At 34.8% G+C, this 17,295-nt stretch overlaps 1 protein-coding gene across 6 annotated transcripts in view; it reads left to right on the top strand.

The window, feature by feature from the left end:
* LOC148601106 (alkaline phosphatase-like) overlaps positions 1-17,052 on the top strand; it is a 29,604-nt gene extending 12,552 nt beyond the window's left edge. For 2 of the 6 annotated variants that reach the window (XM_088556869.1, XM_088556874.1), the window contains 8 exons: positions 108-285; positions 4,376-4,554; positions 4,989-5,096; positions 9,046-9,148; positions 10,870-11,016; positions 11,603-11,794; positions 15,335-15,460; positions 16,696-17,052. In XM_088556869.1, the coding sequence (XP_088412995.1) occupies positions 108-285; positions 4,376-4,554; positions 4,989-5,096; positions 9,046-9,148; positions 10,870-11,016; positions 11,603-11,794; positions 15,335-15,460; positions 16,696-17,030 (1,368 nt within the window). In that variant the 3' untranslated portion in view covers positions 17,031-17,052. Of the gene's footprint in view, positions 1-107; positions 286-4,375; positions 4,555-4,988; positions 5,097-9,045; positions 9,149-10,869; positions 11,017-11,602; positions 11,795-15,334; positions 15,461-16,663 lie in introns of all 6 variants that reach the window. The other 4 variants (XM_088556870.1, XM_088556872.1, XM_088556871.1 and 1 more) reach the window with 4 other exon arrangements.
* Positions 17,053-17,295: the final 243 nt, after the last annotated feature.

Genomic DNA, 17,295 nt, shown 5'->3' with positions numbered 1-17,295 from the left:
AATGATTTACTTTGTATCGTATCTATCTCCCCACTGCATTTTGGAGCTTTGAAATAGAAACTATGCATTTTCCCCTCTAGAAATTTTTGTAAACATGCATTTTTCAGACTTACAATCAAGACATGCAGACGCCGGACTCTGCAGGAACAGCGACACAGTTCCTGTGTGGCATAAAAACAAACTATGGAGTAGTTGGAGTGGACGGAAGCACAATTTTCAAAAACTGTTCAAGCATGACACCAGGGTCAAAGCTCACATCTATTTTGGACTGGTCTATCCAGAAAGGTAAGAGTAACCAATTAGTCTTTAGAGCAAGGATATCATTAACGGCTATTTACAGTCACAAATTCAAACTGTCAACTGAAAATATTAACTTCATGTAGCCATATTTTAACATTTGATATTAATGTCTAGTACGGATTGTTCAATTGAAAACTCCGTTAAGATCAATTCGATCAAAACAGATAAAGCGATTGGCTCACTCGCGAATGATGATTGGTATGTCCTACCTTTGTCAGTATTTCCTTGCCTTAGTACTTGTAGGAATCGAGTAGCCGTGTACATGAGAAAGGGTCGGGTATCCATCAAGTTCATGTAGTTGACAACGATAGCGAGACACGTTCGTGAAGAGCTCGAGTTTAGTCGGAATATATTTATTTTCACCGACCTGTACTCGAGCCTCTCAACTTTTACTCAATCAATGTTCAATTTGCATTTTATCCCAAATCACCTATATCAATATCCAATTGCTTCCAATCAATTTACCTACTTTTTTATTTAATCTCCAAACCAATAACCGATCTGAACTCAAGCAAAATCGAATGGTGAACAACAGGCGCAGATTCATATGGCAAACCCGGCCTACTTCTTCCTCTAAAATTTTCATTTTTTGCATCACATCTTGATTTTTAATATATTCTCCACGAATGATCTTGCTTCGTTCCCTTGGCCTTCAATTCAATATACACCCCTCTAACCTGAAATCATAGATCCATTGCTGAAAAATGTAGAAAATTCAAATATATAGATTAAGTGATATCTACACACGTTTTACTTGGAAAATCAAGACATAACGGATTTCGACAAACAAAGAAAGCAATAACATACTTTTCTTTTTAATGTCTGGGGGAAGTCTAGCTGATATTCCTAGATCTTAATCAGTAGAACCATAAGATGAGTTATGTCTTGATACATAATGTTTAAACACAGGTATATGTAAGTGTTTTAGATGTAAGATTTAAACACTTTAATGAGAGTAAAGCCAAAGTAGCAATGAAATCTCCTCAATCGAATTCTAACAACAAGACTAAAATATACGAGAAATGTTTATAATGCGAAGACACGAGCAGAAAATAAAAGTAATAAATATCGACAATAAGGCCTGTCACGCAATCAACTTGTTATCATAAAATGTTTTTTAACTGAATAATGAATAATAGATAGCTAAACGGTCAGAGAATCTGGTCTATGTATGAAAACAATGTAGAATTAATCATCAGTCATTTTAATAGATTTAGCGGAAAAGACATCAAAGAGCTAGCAATTTCATTACCTTCATTCACATTATCATTAGAAAGCAACGTCTTGATGTCTTTTCTCTTATATTGATTCAGTTTTCAAAAAAACGCACTACTTGTTTTCCAAAATACAATGCTATTTATTTGTATACGTTATGTATTCGCTACGCGATATTTTCATTCATTGACAGCTCGTTACAATGCATTTTATCATATTGAAAAACGGTACGTATACAGTAGTTTGAGGTTCTTTACGTATTAGTAAAACTTGGTCTGCATGCGCTGAACTCGTGGAATATTAGTTTGAAGCTTGGACAGGTAACTGACGGGTAACCCCTCAAATCGGTTTTCTTCTTTTGTTCTTAATCGTTCTTATTTATATCGGAACATTACAATTTGATCAGCATGTTCAACCATATAATTTCTGTAGAAAAGCAAAAGAACTGCCGTAAAGTTCAAAGAATGGTTTCATTGATATTTTGGAGCAGGGCCATGTTGCTAATATTGAATTTATTACTACAGAAGTTTATGGTCGTGATAATAAAATCGGGGTATCAATATGCACCAGGAGAACCGATTAATCCACCTTGTCATAGTTTTTCTTTCTTCATTCGTCTACCCCGGACGTGACATTTTATGAGAAACTCGGTTTGTGTTTAAAAAAAAAGATGATGCCTACCGTACAGGTGCACCTCATCAATGCTCCCAGTTTTTAGTGAAGCCCGGGTTTACTTTTGTTTCTTTGTACGTATTTGGTTAATTATAGATTGTTTGTGTGTATATCTGTTTTCGGAGTCTGTTTCTATATCCTTGGATTACATTCGTGTGAAGCATTGTCAGACAATGCAAATTGAGGTTTACTCCTGTGAATACACAAAATCTTGTAAGTAAAAAATAACATATAGCAAAGCAATTAAAACTTTTGTTGTAATACAAAAGATAATCAGTCTTGGAATTATAGTTTTTTCGGGATACATTGATGTGCCTGCAATTTTCTTTAACTTATTAACTCTGTTTGTTTGTTTGTTTGTTGGAGTTTAACGTCCGAGCAGCAAAATTTCAGCTATATTCAGACGATGAACATGAAATTGATGATAAAATGAACATGAAATGATGATGAAATGAAAAAGGGATGGGACACAAGGACAATGGGTTCGATAAATTTTGATTGCCACTGGAAATAGGGAGAGGTGGATAGGGTCGGGCAATTTAGTCTCTTGTGGCGGAGCCCTATGGTTCCTACTTCGGGAGAATACCACAGTAGGGTTCTTTAACGTGCGAGGAACATGGCATCTTTCACAACACGGTGCACCACTATGGTTTGCGGTCAGGTTTTCCGTATTATAGCCTGACAACCCCAGGATGTAACACGCCAGGGGTACCTCATTCCACCACCTGGGGCACACATCCCAGTTATTCTGTGGGCAGAGCACCCTAGCCCCCGACTAGGGTTCTGAGCTTTATTTAGTCGCCTTTCACGACAAGGTTAGCGCTGCTGCAGGCCTATTCTTTTAACACCCGGACCTGCACGGGGCCTTATTAACTCTAAAAGATAATAACGACTGCAATGTTTTTCTTCTTTGCAATGCTTTTTATAGAAAATTACGTATTGTTTGTTTTCAAGCGTTATATTGCCAAACTACCATTGGAATCGTTATGCAATCGCTAAGCGTACATTCCATTTGTTAACTACTCGTTTTCGTTTCTTTCAGATTGTTAACAATTACAATACAGTATGTTGCGGTTTGTTCTTTATTCGCTTTCATGTTCGTTATTCATTCGTTAAAATCCTTTCTTAGCGGGCTTTACTCGTTATTTCATTTGTTTTCAGCTGGTTCAAAACATGAAATCTTCATTTGACAGGTTATTTTTCTGTTCTTTCAATCAGTTTGCAATTGATTCGCTCAATTCATCATAGGTTAAGAGGGCCTTAAAAACACGTTTTCAAGAACTAAGGCACGAGCTAGCGATATTCTGATTTTGTTTCTTTGACCACTTAATGAAAGTTTCAACTTATATTTTAGGTGTAGAAACAATTTCGATTAACAATTATTACCGTTTGTTACAGGTAACATTACATGAACTGAAACATGCATTTTTCTTAAATGATCTTCGTTATTTAAATATTAATTCTACTTCAGTAATTAATGGTTTTAATTAACTTCCAACTCGAGATGTAAAATTTAGATTTTCTCCAAAGATAACTGTAGACAATTTAAAAACAATTGTAGAAATACGGCACAACTCGCTCGGACATTCAATCATCTTATAAATTGGTTATAAAGTTAAGTGCATTTTAATCACTGGCTTAGAATGGTAGATGCTCCGTGCAGGTCCGGGTGTTAAAAGAATAGGCCTGCAGCAGCGCTAACCGTGTCGTAGAAGGCGACTAAATAGTGCTCAGAAAGCTAGCCGGGGGCTAGGCGCTCTGCCCACAGAGCAACTGGGATGTGTGCCCCAGGTGGTGGAATGGGGTACCCCTGGCGTTTTACATGCTGGGGTTGTCAGGCTATAATACGGAAAACCTGACTGCAAACCATAGTGGTGCACCGTGTTGGGAAAGATGCCACGTTCCTCGCACGTTAAAGAACCCTGCTGGGGTATTCGATAGGAGTAGGAACCTTTGCGCTTTGCCACAGGAGGCTAAATTGTCCGACCTTACCCACCCCCCTTTTTCCAGTAACAATCAAAATTTGACGACCCTCTAATCCTTGTGACCCATCCTTTTTTTTCATTTCATTTTCATGTTATCATCCATTTCATGTTCATTGTCTGAATATAGCCGAAATATTGCTGCTCGGCCGTTAAACCCCAACAAACAAACAAACAAACATAGAATGGTAGATCATTGATTCCAGGAAAATCAACTGGAATTATAACTTCGACACGAGTTACACATGCAACCCCCTCAGCACTGTATGCGAATACTCCGAATCGGAATTGGGAAGTAGACTGGCAACTCGATAATGAACCTAACAAAGAAAATTGTCGGGATATTGCCAGGCAGTTAGTAGAAGACTACAAATCTAATATACAAGTATGTGCTGAAGTTAATTTGAGAAAACTACCATATTAATCCTCACCTTCGTGGATGATCTTAGTTAATACAAATGGCCATTTATTCAGATGACAAAACTTTGCTTCTCGGTCCAATTACCAGGTATAGGTATATTTAAAAATAGAAATAATAAGTAATCAATGATATCAAATATCTTGCTTCACATCAAACTGATCACCAATGCAAGCCGGAATAAAATGTTATAAGAGTGATATACACACGACTTATTCACCAACTATTGCAAGTTATTTCGATTGATACCAGGCATAACACTTTTCCATACATCAAGCACTATCAAACATGAATCTGCAATGTACAATGTGTCATAGTCAGGGTTTATTTAAGGCGCATTTGTTCGGGTAACCGATGTTTCATTTCCGTTTTTGGACAAATTTCTTTTTTTATCTTTGCAGGTTATTATGGGTGGAGGAAGAAAATATTTACTTCCAAATGACACCATGGATCCTGTGATAGGACTTAATTCAAAATATGGAAGACGTGACGGTAGAAACCTCATAAATGTAAGTCTTCGTAATACATGTATCCATTCATCCGCATATGACACAAAGAACGGAGTTACCATAATAGCAGTGCTACTTTTGACACAATTATTTTTTGGACTTAAAATTTCCTATATAACTGATTTTAATGCTGCTGACGATGTGTAACTCGTGGCAACCCATATATATATATATATATATATATATATATATATAGGTCTGAAAAATTCCCAACGATGTTAGAACTGTCAAGTTACTATGCAAATTTGTGGTCGCTCCCTCCGCGGGACTCGAACTCGTACCGCTGTGACATCTGTGGCAACACCACCTGCACAAAGTCCAGCGCCCTAGACCACTCTGCCAGCTAGGCTATATAAAAATATAGCTTCCGCTGGCCGCGTCATTCCTCCTCGTAGGATTTATCTAGGGCTGTACTTTAGTACACGATGTATGGTAGTACGGGACAGTTCATTTTAGATGTTATTATGTAGGAGAGAGGATCAAATTAATGATGCATGTCATAACAAATCAATATTATACAAACATCTCAGAATGTGACGACTCTATTTGCTACACTGCTCCATCGGATCAAATTGATACAGGGAAGATATATAAACGCATAGAAAGGTCTGAAAAATTCCCAACGATGTTAGAACTGTCAAGTTGCTATGCAAATTTGTGATCGTTCCCTCCGCGTTTCAGTGGTCTAGGGCGTTGGACTTTGTGCAGGCGGTGTTGCCACAGATGTCACAGCGGTATGAGTTCGAGTCCCGCAGAGGGGACGACCACGGCATAACAACTTGACAGTTCTAACATCGTTGGGAATTTTTCAGACCCTTCTATATTTATCATATTTATCAAAATTTGCAGTACCACAAATTTCAAAATACCTAACACAAAATGTTCATTCCTTGGCTTCCTATTTCGATAGTTTTGGTTTTGGGTACTTCTTTTATACAGTTTTTTTTTATTTAGATCTCCTTTTATAATAAATTCTAATGCTGCTGATGTGAGGTTACTCATTGAAACGTGTATTTAGAGCAATTCGTAAATTCCAATATGTATATGTATATGGCTGGTATTGTGGTATTTTATAACATTGCAGTGAGCAGAGAGGGATAAAAGAGGTCAGAATAGCGTCGTTATTTATCTGTAACATTTTGAGTTTTTTTTTTATAAATCAATATCGGCCATTTGATTTATCTTCCGTTATCATAAGCTACAAACACAAGTTTTCTGTTTCAGTATTACATTTTTAACCGAGTGATCATGAATGTCGTAAAAGAGGAGCGAAAAAGTAATTACTCTTGAATAAGCGTTTTATATATTTTATACAGTAGGAGGTTGCTGAAGAAAACGGATTTTATTTTTGAGAATAAAAAATCAAAATTCTCTTGTCTTAATTTGTGGTTATGTAATTCAATACACCACATTCTGAAACAATAAAATGCACACTGCTAAGCGGCTCTTTTACAATATTTCATAATGGACACTTTCTGTTACAATTTGTAACTGAATTGGCAATAATGATATATGGTAGATAATAGTCTAATGTGTCAAAACAATATTTCTTATACATGAACTAGGAATAGGATACTGAAAGCTAATGCGATTCTATGTGAATTGCCTCTCACTGAAAACAACATGAAGTTATCTAATTATAAGGGGACAGAATAGGTCTAATAACTCGAAATAAGATTTTCCTTTAAGAACAGTTTCAAAACCAAATGAAACGGGAGTAATTGCTTTCAAATTCAAAATACGGATTCGAGAAACAGTGGAATCTTAGCATCGGTCGCTTTTGCGTAGTGCAGTTAAGTAGCTCGATACGTGATAATTTTGATAGAAAGAGTAATCAAGGGAACCAAGGTTATAGCGGTAATCAAAAGAATGTAATCCAGGGACAAAGACCAGAGATGGAAAACAAACATACACAACAAAGAACATAAAGTAACTAACATCATACATACAAAGTAACAAAAGTAAATGAGCAACTCGGACTCCACTAAAAACTGGGAGCATGAACCAGGTGCACCGGTAGGGTAAGCCTCCTCTGCTTTTCTAGAAACATCCGCCGAGTTGCTCATTAAAAGTCAAGTCCGAGGTAGACAAACGAGGGAAGGAAAACTGTGACCCGTTGAATAAATCAGTTTTCATGGTGCTGATGGATACACCATAACGATCCACGTGTTCATGATAACGACCATAAACTTCTGTAGTGATGACTTCAATCTTGTAGCAACATAACCCTGTTCCAGAAGCCTATTTGTTAGAGTTCTAGCGCGATACAAAAATTCTGCGTAGTTTCGGCAAGTTTCGTGGCTAGAAATCTGATGTTTGGCATCTTAAAAGCAATGGCATAGGGTGCATATATCACCAGCAAACTCTAAGTTTTTTAGACGTAATATAAATGTTAATCAAATACCTTTTGGGTCTTTGTATGCTGTTTTACTGACCGGGTCAACTGACCCATTTTGTCTGGCTGTTGCAGTTAGATTCTTTTCTTTGATTTGTCTACTTTGGTTGATGTTTCGCCATGTTTTTTTCGACATGCACTGTTTGCGATTTTTGCGATGGTTTGCGAGTAACCTAGCTATTTCCCATCCTGTGATGATATAGGAGTTGTCATCGTATAGGTTGTCAAGAGTACTAAATCTGTTTTCATGGAGTGAAATCGGATAGTCTTTAACAACGTTTTTTCTTTAATTAGATGAAAATTAAATTTCTGTCTCCTTTTCAGTGTTCGTTTGAATGACAGTAGCTTTAATTTTAGCTTTGCAATGAATATGTAGCAATCTGATGCATATCAGCTCTTCTCTTATTCCGTACATCTTGCAGAGATGACTCCAACCTTTGGGGTATGGCAATATAATCTATTTGGTTTTATTAATCACATTTCGGCGCATTCCACAAAAATCAGCAAATATTTTTTTTTTCAATGGAACTGTCGAGATTTGATTTCGAACTTGATATTACAAAGAAATAAATCGTGCAATAAAAAATATTAAGTGCCAAAATTGTATTCGTGTACCTCGAATAAAGGACATAGTTTCAGAATATGCTATTTAATTGTATAAAGACTAAAACTCAAAATAAAATACATTTTGTAGAAATGCAAAACCATGGCATTGATACAAGAGCAAAGTCATTATTATACCCAGGGATATTCACCTCTTGCTTGAACTATATTTCATATATGATTTAACAAAATTTGCCGAAGTACAGGATTAAAAGCCCCTAAAAAACTGAAGATTTACTTCTTGGGCATGTATAAAACTGATCAATGGTGGACTTGGTTTCCTATATGATTTGTAAGTCTCGTTCTAGTTTCGTTTTTCCATACAAAAATTTAAATCGTAATGAAATCTGCATTTTTTTTACTTCCGGGATCTCAAAAGCAAAGCAGAATATTCTATTAATTGCCTTTCTTAACATTTTTATCATGTAAAATGATTTTTTTAAATTTAAATTTTTTGTTTAATATTTTAGGTTTTCATTATCATTCTGTGTAATAGTCAGGCAATGGACAGCACACCATTCTTCTCAATTTAGTCCAATACATATAGAAAACAACTTAAAGCTATCTAAATTTATCCTGAAGCATCTAGGACGTAAATATTTCTGAGTGCTTACATAAGGAAAATGTATAAAATTTTCCCGCCATTTTTCAATAGTTCATTTTAACTTAACTTGACCAATCAACATCTTTAAAAGGCAAACTTAACGAACACTTTGATGGTTAATTCATATGATTATGAGGTATAAATACTTAAAAAATAGTACCTGCGTTTTTTTTCTTCATGTGCCACACTTAATACACATTTTGCTTGATTCTGAGACAGAGACGTACATAAATACGTCTTCATGATTCATATATTTTTTCCATTTTAGGTTCGTCCTTATTTGAGCCATTAAATTACCCTTAAATATGCCACAATCAATGCATTAAGTTATTTTCTACTTTACTTAGGAATGGATTGATGATAAGAAAAGCAAAAGGCTGTCGTACAAATACGTATGGAATGCCACAGAGTTCAATGATATTGATCCTAGGTCTACAGAATATATTTTAGGTAATTATAATTATTCTAATGTTACACTACTCCGGTCTACTTTAATACCAGTTCATTGGGACACTGCCTATGGTAGTGGTGATTCATGGTGTAAAGAAACCAAACAAATAATGCTATTTTTTGCTTAAAGATAGTCCTTTCTGTTTTCAGATCTGTAATGTTTATAAAACCTGACATTTTTATCTCACAAAAAATCAAGAACGATAACTCCTGCGAAGTGCCAATTTCATACACAGTCAATATAATTTTAGTTACTTTATATTCTTTGTTGTGTACGTCTGTTTTCCATGTCTGGTCTTTGTCCCTGGATTACATTCTTTTGATTACAGCTATAACCTTTGTTCCGTTGATTACTCTTCCATCTCAAAAGAGCAATAACCAAATGAATAACGATGGTTTTTATGTGGCCTGTATGGGTTTCTAAATACAACATAACAGTAAAATTCTATAGGTTTATGAAATGCATGAATCACCTCCTGTCTGTATTGTTATTACGTAAGGTTTTCCATATTGGCTGAGTTATTGGCCCAAGGCTAGCCATATTGGACTAAAGCGTAGGCAAAATCCAATATTTCTGACCGAGGAACAATAAATTAATAATTCAGCCAATACGGAAATCCATACGCAATTATAACTTTATTGACTAATAGTCCAATAAGTCATATTGACCTAGACCAATATGGATTTAAACCAGGCCAATTTGACATATTGAATGGGCAAACGCCGTATTGGATGGTGAATGGCGCATTTTTGTATTTTTTTTAATTGTATTGGCAATTTTGGTCACATTTCTTCTTGACAGATCTTCTTTTTGTTTTTTAGCTCTCCTTGTCCGAAGGGACAGATGAGCCATTGTCATTACATGGCGTTCGTTGTCGTCGTCATTAACAATTTTTCAAAACTCTTCACATCTGACAGTACATGACCAATTAGAACCAAACTTGATATAAAGGTTTCTTAGGTTGTTCTGCATAAAACTAATGTGTGGATTTTTGATCCATCGATAAACATGACCACTGTTTCTGAAAAAGAGAATATAGGGCTCTGACAAAAGTTTTTCGCATATATCCCCAAAACCGTTAGGTGTAGCCAAATTGTGACATAGGCTAAAATGTTCAGCAAGATGAGATCTATTTGTGGTGAAATGAGCATTTAAATCTGTCATATGGTCTGTTATTGCCCTTCTTTGACATTTTTTGCTGTTTTTAATATTATTTCTTCAAAAAAAATGTCCATAGAAAGAAATAATGAAAAGTGATGTAACTATTATGAAAGAATTTTTATCCAAGAACGACCTTGGTCGCTTTTAGAAAAATAGAATGTTGCTTATCTAGCCATGTGAGCGATTCACACACTTCAGAGAATCTAGTAATGATTAAACTACATTTTTTTAAGTTGTACGTTGTCAACATATATTTTCTGTCATAACCAGTTTTATCAACAAAACCTCAAATTGCGGAGATACTGATACATTTCAGCTTCAAATTTACGATTTAAGAAAAACAACTATGGGATATATTTCAACTTGACTTTATTTTAAAGAAACCGTTCCCCCTTTTACATAGTTTACATAGAATACATCCCCAGCTTTCCTTTGAGAGATTACTTCAACAAATGTTTGATCCTGGAAATAGCTTTAATTACATTAACAAATAGAAAGATAACATGAAAGTTTCGGTTTTTATTTATTTAATACATTAGTATTTTTTTCTTTCTTTGAGGGTTATTTAATTCTGATCATATGTCATACGAGCTTGATAAACCGGATCAGGATGTCCCGGAACCTACTCTAGCAGAGATGACGGCGAAAGCCATACAAGTGCTCAGAAAACATAACGACGACAAAGGTTTCTTTCTTCTCGTTGAAGGTGATAAATATTTGTTGATTACTACTAATTTGTCTAAATTACTTGCCTTTTTGTTATTAACTTCATATTTGTAATCACGTTAACATCACCCTTAATGTCAAGGACTTATCTGTGAATTGGATATTGCATTTAAAGTTGTTACTTTTACTATAATTAGCATGTTTTGGTCACTAGTGAGCTTGTCATCAACAGCGACTGCATTGGCCATTGTTAAGGATTCAGAGAGCGCATGGTTGGGTAACGAAACTCACTAATGAGCAAGACATGCTAATTATATTAACAGCTTATAATGCGCAAACAATGTCAATGGCTGGATACCCTGGTTGAGGAAACTCGATATTAGTTACTCAACTTATAATAAGTAATTTTGATTCTTAACCCCAATGAAGCTGTAGGATAAAAATAAGTTTTCAATACAATTACGAAATATAATGGTAAGAGTATTCCTACATTCAGCATTAAAAATCATTCAATATCATAAAAAGACGGACTTTACTTAAACACGTTTTTAAAAAAGATATTTGTATGGCTGAAAAATCTCTCAAATGGCAGTTGTATGAAGTATAAAATTGCAATAATTTTGAAGGTGGTGAAATAGACTTCGCTCACCATGGTTCACTAGCCGACCATGCGCTTTCCGAAACCTTAGCAATGGCAGATGCAGTAGCCGTTGCTGACAAACTCACTAGTGACAAAGACACGCTGATTATAGTAACAGCTGATCATGCGCATACAATGTCGATGGCTGGATACCCTGATAGAGGAAACCCGATATTAGGTACTCAACTTTGATTAAGTATGTTTTATTCTTAACCCTAACGAGACGATTGCAGAAATATGCTTAAAAGCAACAAGAAATCTGAAGAATTTTAATGACGGGTAATCAGTTGTTTTAATTTAAATATGCAGGTATAAGTATTACAAAACGACGAATTTAGAAAGAGAAGACAAAATAAAAAAGGAGATTATTATAAAATAAACATTTGCAAAAATGATTTTTTCATATCAGAATTAAAATGAAATAAAATATAAACAGAAATTATGTAAAAAAACAGTCCACTATCAAACATCAACAGACTATGTAATGTCCCGAAAAAAAAAACATTTTGAACGTGTTCCATCGGGAATTAGCGTGTGATTTTGTACGATCAGTTGGTATCTACCTTCAATGATCTCGAGAGTCTGTCAATTTGATAAAGTTCTTAAATGAAAGATGGAGTCCTCCAGGTAAGAGCATTTAAACATACAGCAATAATTTGTATTGACAACGGAATGTAACTGGAAGTCAGTGAAAACATTGTAGTACTGGTGTTATATGATCGTATTTTCTTGTCCTTGACATCAGTCTCTCCCGTATTTTGCACTCGTTGTTACCTTTGAATTTCACAGTTAGGGAGTTCATATAGTAGTACACTCCCAGGACCAAGTTCTGGTGTTCTTAACGATCATTCAAGTACAGTTTTTTCGTCTTCTGTAATGCATTGACGAATGCCTTCAATGTAAAATAAAAAATAAAAAAAAATAGGTGGAAACATGACTTAGATACTGCATTTTGACTTGTTTTGCCATCGAAAGATTTTTTGGCAAAGTAAATGCCTAAATTCCTCACACACTAGGTACTACTAATGAAGTTGTCTCATAAACGAAGACTACAATTCGAGAGGTTTTGGACGAGCTATTTTGGGCCGAAATAAAAAGCTCATTCTAATCTTCGTTGAAATTGAGCATTTACTTCACATTCATATGCTGGTTTAAAAGAGACTTTATTTTAGTCACTCGGGAATATTGCTCCATCTGTCCAGTGGTTTAACGATACTAATAAGAAACTGATATTGCTATTATAATAATTCAAAATTCGTTCTATTTACCAAAAGAAAATATGTTTACTATTAGAATTTATAATTTAGGTCGGTTATAAAAAATTAACTTTATGGTTTGTAATAATAATAGTCTAATGGTCGTTAGATACGACATAGAATAATGGGTGAATGGATAGAGTTCGACGTCTCGTCTTCATAACACTAGTTAAAAAAATAACCTAATAATGACCTTAGGGACACTGGTCATATGCGAAATTAATATGTAATAAAGAATATAGATCTTTATTAGTTTCGAATTTTAAACAATAACAAAATGTTCAAAGACATAGCTCACATCTTAAAGTTTTGTCAAATTATAAAGATAACAATCCTATTTAATACGAAAATATGCAAGGCATTACAATATCAATAAATTCGACTTACAGGTTACACCTCCCTCATTTTGTTAAATGTATTTTGATACATTAATATATGTTATCTAATAAGTCGACGATAAAGATGAGCATTTGATGTTCAAGTTAAAGTACTGTTTTAATGTCCTTTTGTAGCATACAAGCATTGTTTTGATTTCAAATCATTTAGGGAACCTTTTATGGTCGTAATCATGAACTAGTTCGTGGATCGTTACGGTGTTTCGTACAATGCCATGAAAACCGATTTGTTCATCATGTCAAAGTTTTCTTTTCCTCTTTCGTCTACCCTTGACTTGACTTTTATTAGCAACTCGGCGGGTAATTCTAGAAAAGCAGTGAACGCTTACCCTACCGCTGCACCTGGCCTATGCTTCCAGTTATTTCGTTGAATCCTAGTTGTTCATTTACTTTTGTTACTTTGTATGTGTTATTTTGGTTAATTCATGTTTTTTGTCGTGTGTCTGTTTTCCGTGTCTCGTCATTGCCCCTGGATTACGTTCTTTTGATTTCCGCTAGAATCTTGGTTCCTTTGATTACTGTTTACCTTGAAATATGCTTGTGAATATATGAAGCTTTAAACTGATCTACTTGAATAGTACACAAATTTTCTACCCTCGCAACCCCCTACATCAGTTTATTTTTTCATGTTGTCAGGGACTTTCCCTAATGTTGCCGTCATTTTATAGTCCTTTTTGTTTGCGTGACCTCCTGAAAAGTCAGAGTACTGTATAGAGTGTTATTATCAACTAGAAATAAATTGCCACACTACTTGATAACAAACTGATATTATTTGAGGCCTTGCCCATGATTAATGGAGCAATTCTTTTTTCTGAAATGATGACTTTCGTCAATAATGTGCATACCAGAAGGAATATTCGAGACTTCTTAAACATCCGCTCTTCGTCTCCATTAAATGTTTAAACAATGGTTTCCAAATTACCAATGTCAATTCCCGCAGAACAATGTAAAGAACTAAAGCAGTGTTTAAATGCTTTTAAATTGTGACGCCTCATGAACAAAAAAGAGGATCACTAATTGGAATTACCAGATTGATGGGACCCAGGTTTTTAAAGAAATGACAAACTATCAGACCTACAATTTTTCTCGTAAGAGTGAATGAAAAGGTCAGCAAGTAGAGGAGCACAATTTGTTCCCATTGGAATGCCAACCGTTTGTTGAAAAACGCGACCACCACACTGGACAAGTATGTTGTCGATTAAAAATTCCAGCATTTTGTAAACATCTTTAAACTCATTAAGAATGTTAACATAAAGTAAAAAATAAAGATATTTTTCATATATATGTTTAACATTTTTTCGAAAGAGAATAGAATTGTGGATCGTCCAAACATTTTTAAATGAAATTTAAGGAGGATCTGTGTCTGGTTTTATAAAAGTAAATATCAAATTGAGATTTTCATCAAACCCTCCCTCACCTAATTTTGACAAATCAGATAACTTCAAAATGAAAATATTAGATAAACTTTGAGAATTTGAGAAAATGCTCAACTTAAGATTTATTTTAGGAATCCAAGGCCTAATATACTTTGCTCTTGAACTATTCTGCAATATCATAACGGATCGGACTAATGTTCTATCAAGCGAAGCAGCTCAAATGATTGTATGGAATCATTTTTGCTCAGGAGCGTTTCAGCTTTCAACTTTATCGTTTTTAAGGCTCAGGAAAGATACTGTAAAAATGCATGGGTTCTGAGACACGATATGCTCAAAGCCGTTCTGTCAAAAATATCGAAGGTATTTCGAAAGTGATTGCTACGCAGGCGCAAATGGGTGAACTCGGAAATTTTGCATACCCCCGTCGATCCAGGCATCATCCTTAACAAAATAGAAGCGAACAGTCATTTTCCGTTCCTCATGGGTAAAGCCTAAAGTAATATTAATGATAATGAAAGTCATTCCTCATGAATGATATTGATATTGAATGACAGTAAATGAATTCACTTCTGGTTTAAGAGTAAATTTCTTCAATGTGAATTAATCAGTGGGATGTAAGAATTAAAAAAAAAAGGTATGTGTTCCTATAGTTCTAAAATTTAAATGAAGCTTGTGTAGTTTTCATCAACAGGCTTGGTGAAACATGAAGATGAGATAACTTTAGCTAATGATAACCTACCGTACACAACACTGATGTATGCTACTGGCCCGTCTGCTGTCCATCAACCAAGAAGAAATCTTACTAATGTTGATACAGGTATAAATTAAATAGATACATCTGCTATGACACCATTGATTCTGGTTCTCATATACAGTACAATTGGAACTGACCAGACATTTCCGTAATACTAGAGATTAACTCAGATGCTAAACAATAAGATATTGTTTTAACAATATTTATCCTACAGACAATGTATTTTTACCTGTAGTTGGCGTTTACAAATGTAGTAAAAGCGCCCTGGTATACTATAATTAGTTGTCGAAATTTTAACCTGAGCAACGCAAAATGTTCAAATATAATATTTGGCTTTCTATTTCGATAGTTTTGGTTTGAATTGAAGTATATGCATTTTTTGTACACAAGTAGTTTTTGTATTTGGATCTTTCTTTATATTTGATTATGATGCATCACGTGTACAACGTATCGAAATTTGCAATATAATGATTGATATTGTGTATTAACAATACTTAAACGATACGATTTTTGAATAAAGTGGAATACACATGGTTAAAAAACTAAAAAAAAAAAAAAAAAAGACGAAAACAAAACAAAAACAAACAAAAAAAAAAAAAAAAAAAAGCCTACTACAAAACAAAACAAAAAACACGACCTATGTTATAACAGTATTCGAGATTTGTCCTATTTTTTTAAGACCAAAAGCTGTAATTTTTTTATGAAATTATCTACTTTGATAGAACGGAAATTCGTTTTGAAATTACGTGTCCCACATATATGTTTAGGTGTGCTTCACAAATTATTCAAATTTCTCATAAGTGTTATCAGATACAGTAAACAGAACAGTTTTAACTGTGGACATCAAATTTAAAACACAATGACAGTTCCTATATATTATATAACCATGAACATTTTCTGAAACCCCTTTTGGTACGGCCAGACATATACCCTAAAACAAAAAACCCATCATCGGATTTTTTATTTGATGATCTGGGCATTTTCAGTAATGGAAAAAATATTATTATAAAACAAATATTTAATGATTATATGTTGATAAGTACATTAATTGTGATTATGTGATTATTTGAACCCTGACAGGGACCTCTTTAAACATGGTTCCTAACTGGTACTTTACAAAAAGAGCTGTATTCAAGTTTTGCTATTGATTTGCTGGTACTTGCAACTACATGTAAGATTTCTACTTAATTGTTACTGGCGTGATTTTTCTCAGTTGAGGTATTTTTAAACACTTGTGCCTTAACAGCTTCCTAATTGTTTTGATAGTATTATTGAATACAACAAGAAATTTTCTTCAGATGAAAAAGACTTCCACCAACAATCAGCGGTCAACATTTCATACGAAACTCACGGAGGTGATGACGTCGCTATTTTTGCACGTGGTCCAATGTCACATCTTTTCCACGGTGTCCACGAGCAACATTACATTGCACATGTCATGGCGTTCGCTTCCTGTGTTGGAGAATATTCAGAAAAGGAAGATTGCGCATGGGCAGTAGAACACCCGGCTTCTCATAAACCAACAACTGGCAATACAAGCAATGGTGCAAAGCGATGTTGTTACTATATATCCCTTAATTTTATCACGATCCTGAGCTTTTACTTGCTAAAAATGTGTCATGATAACATTTGAAAAAAGAACATTATTTTTTGTATCTGTTTTTGTTAATACTTTTCATAATACTTTCCGTTTTGCGAGGGGCCCCGTGCAGGTGTTAAAAGAATAGGCCTGCAGTAGTGCTAAGCTTGTCGTAAAAGGCGACTAAATAGTGCTCAGAACCCTAGCCGGGGGTTAGGGCGCTCTGCCCACAGAGCAACTGGGATGTGTACCCCAGTTGGTGGAATGGGGTACCCCTGGCGTGTTATATGGTTGTCAGGCTATAATACGGAAAACCTGA

The sequence above is a fragment of the Perna viridis genome, chromosome 12 (assembly GCF_037379345.1).
Source record: "Perna viridis isolate PV_CMFRI_1.1 ecotype Kerala chromosome 12, ASM3737934v1, whole genome shotgun sequence".
Classification (NCBI taxonomy): domain Eukaryota; kingdom Metazoa; phylum Mollusca; class Bivalvia; order Mytilida; family Mytilidae; genus Perna; species Perna viridis.
The sequence above is the reverse complement of the archived record's forward strand: the minus strand, read 5'-3'. Positions and strand labels throughout refer to the sequence as shown.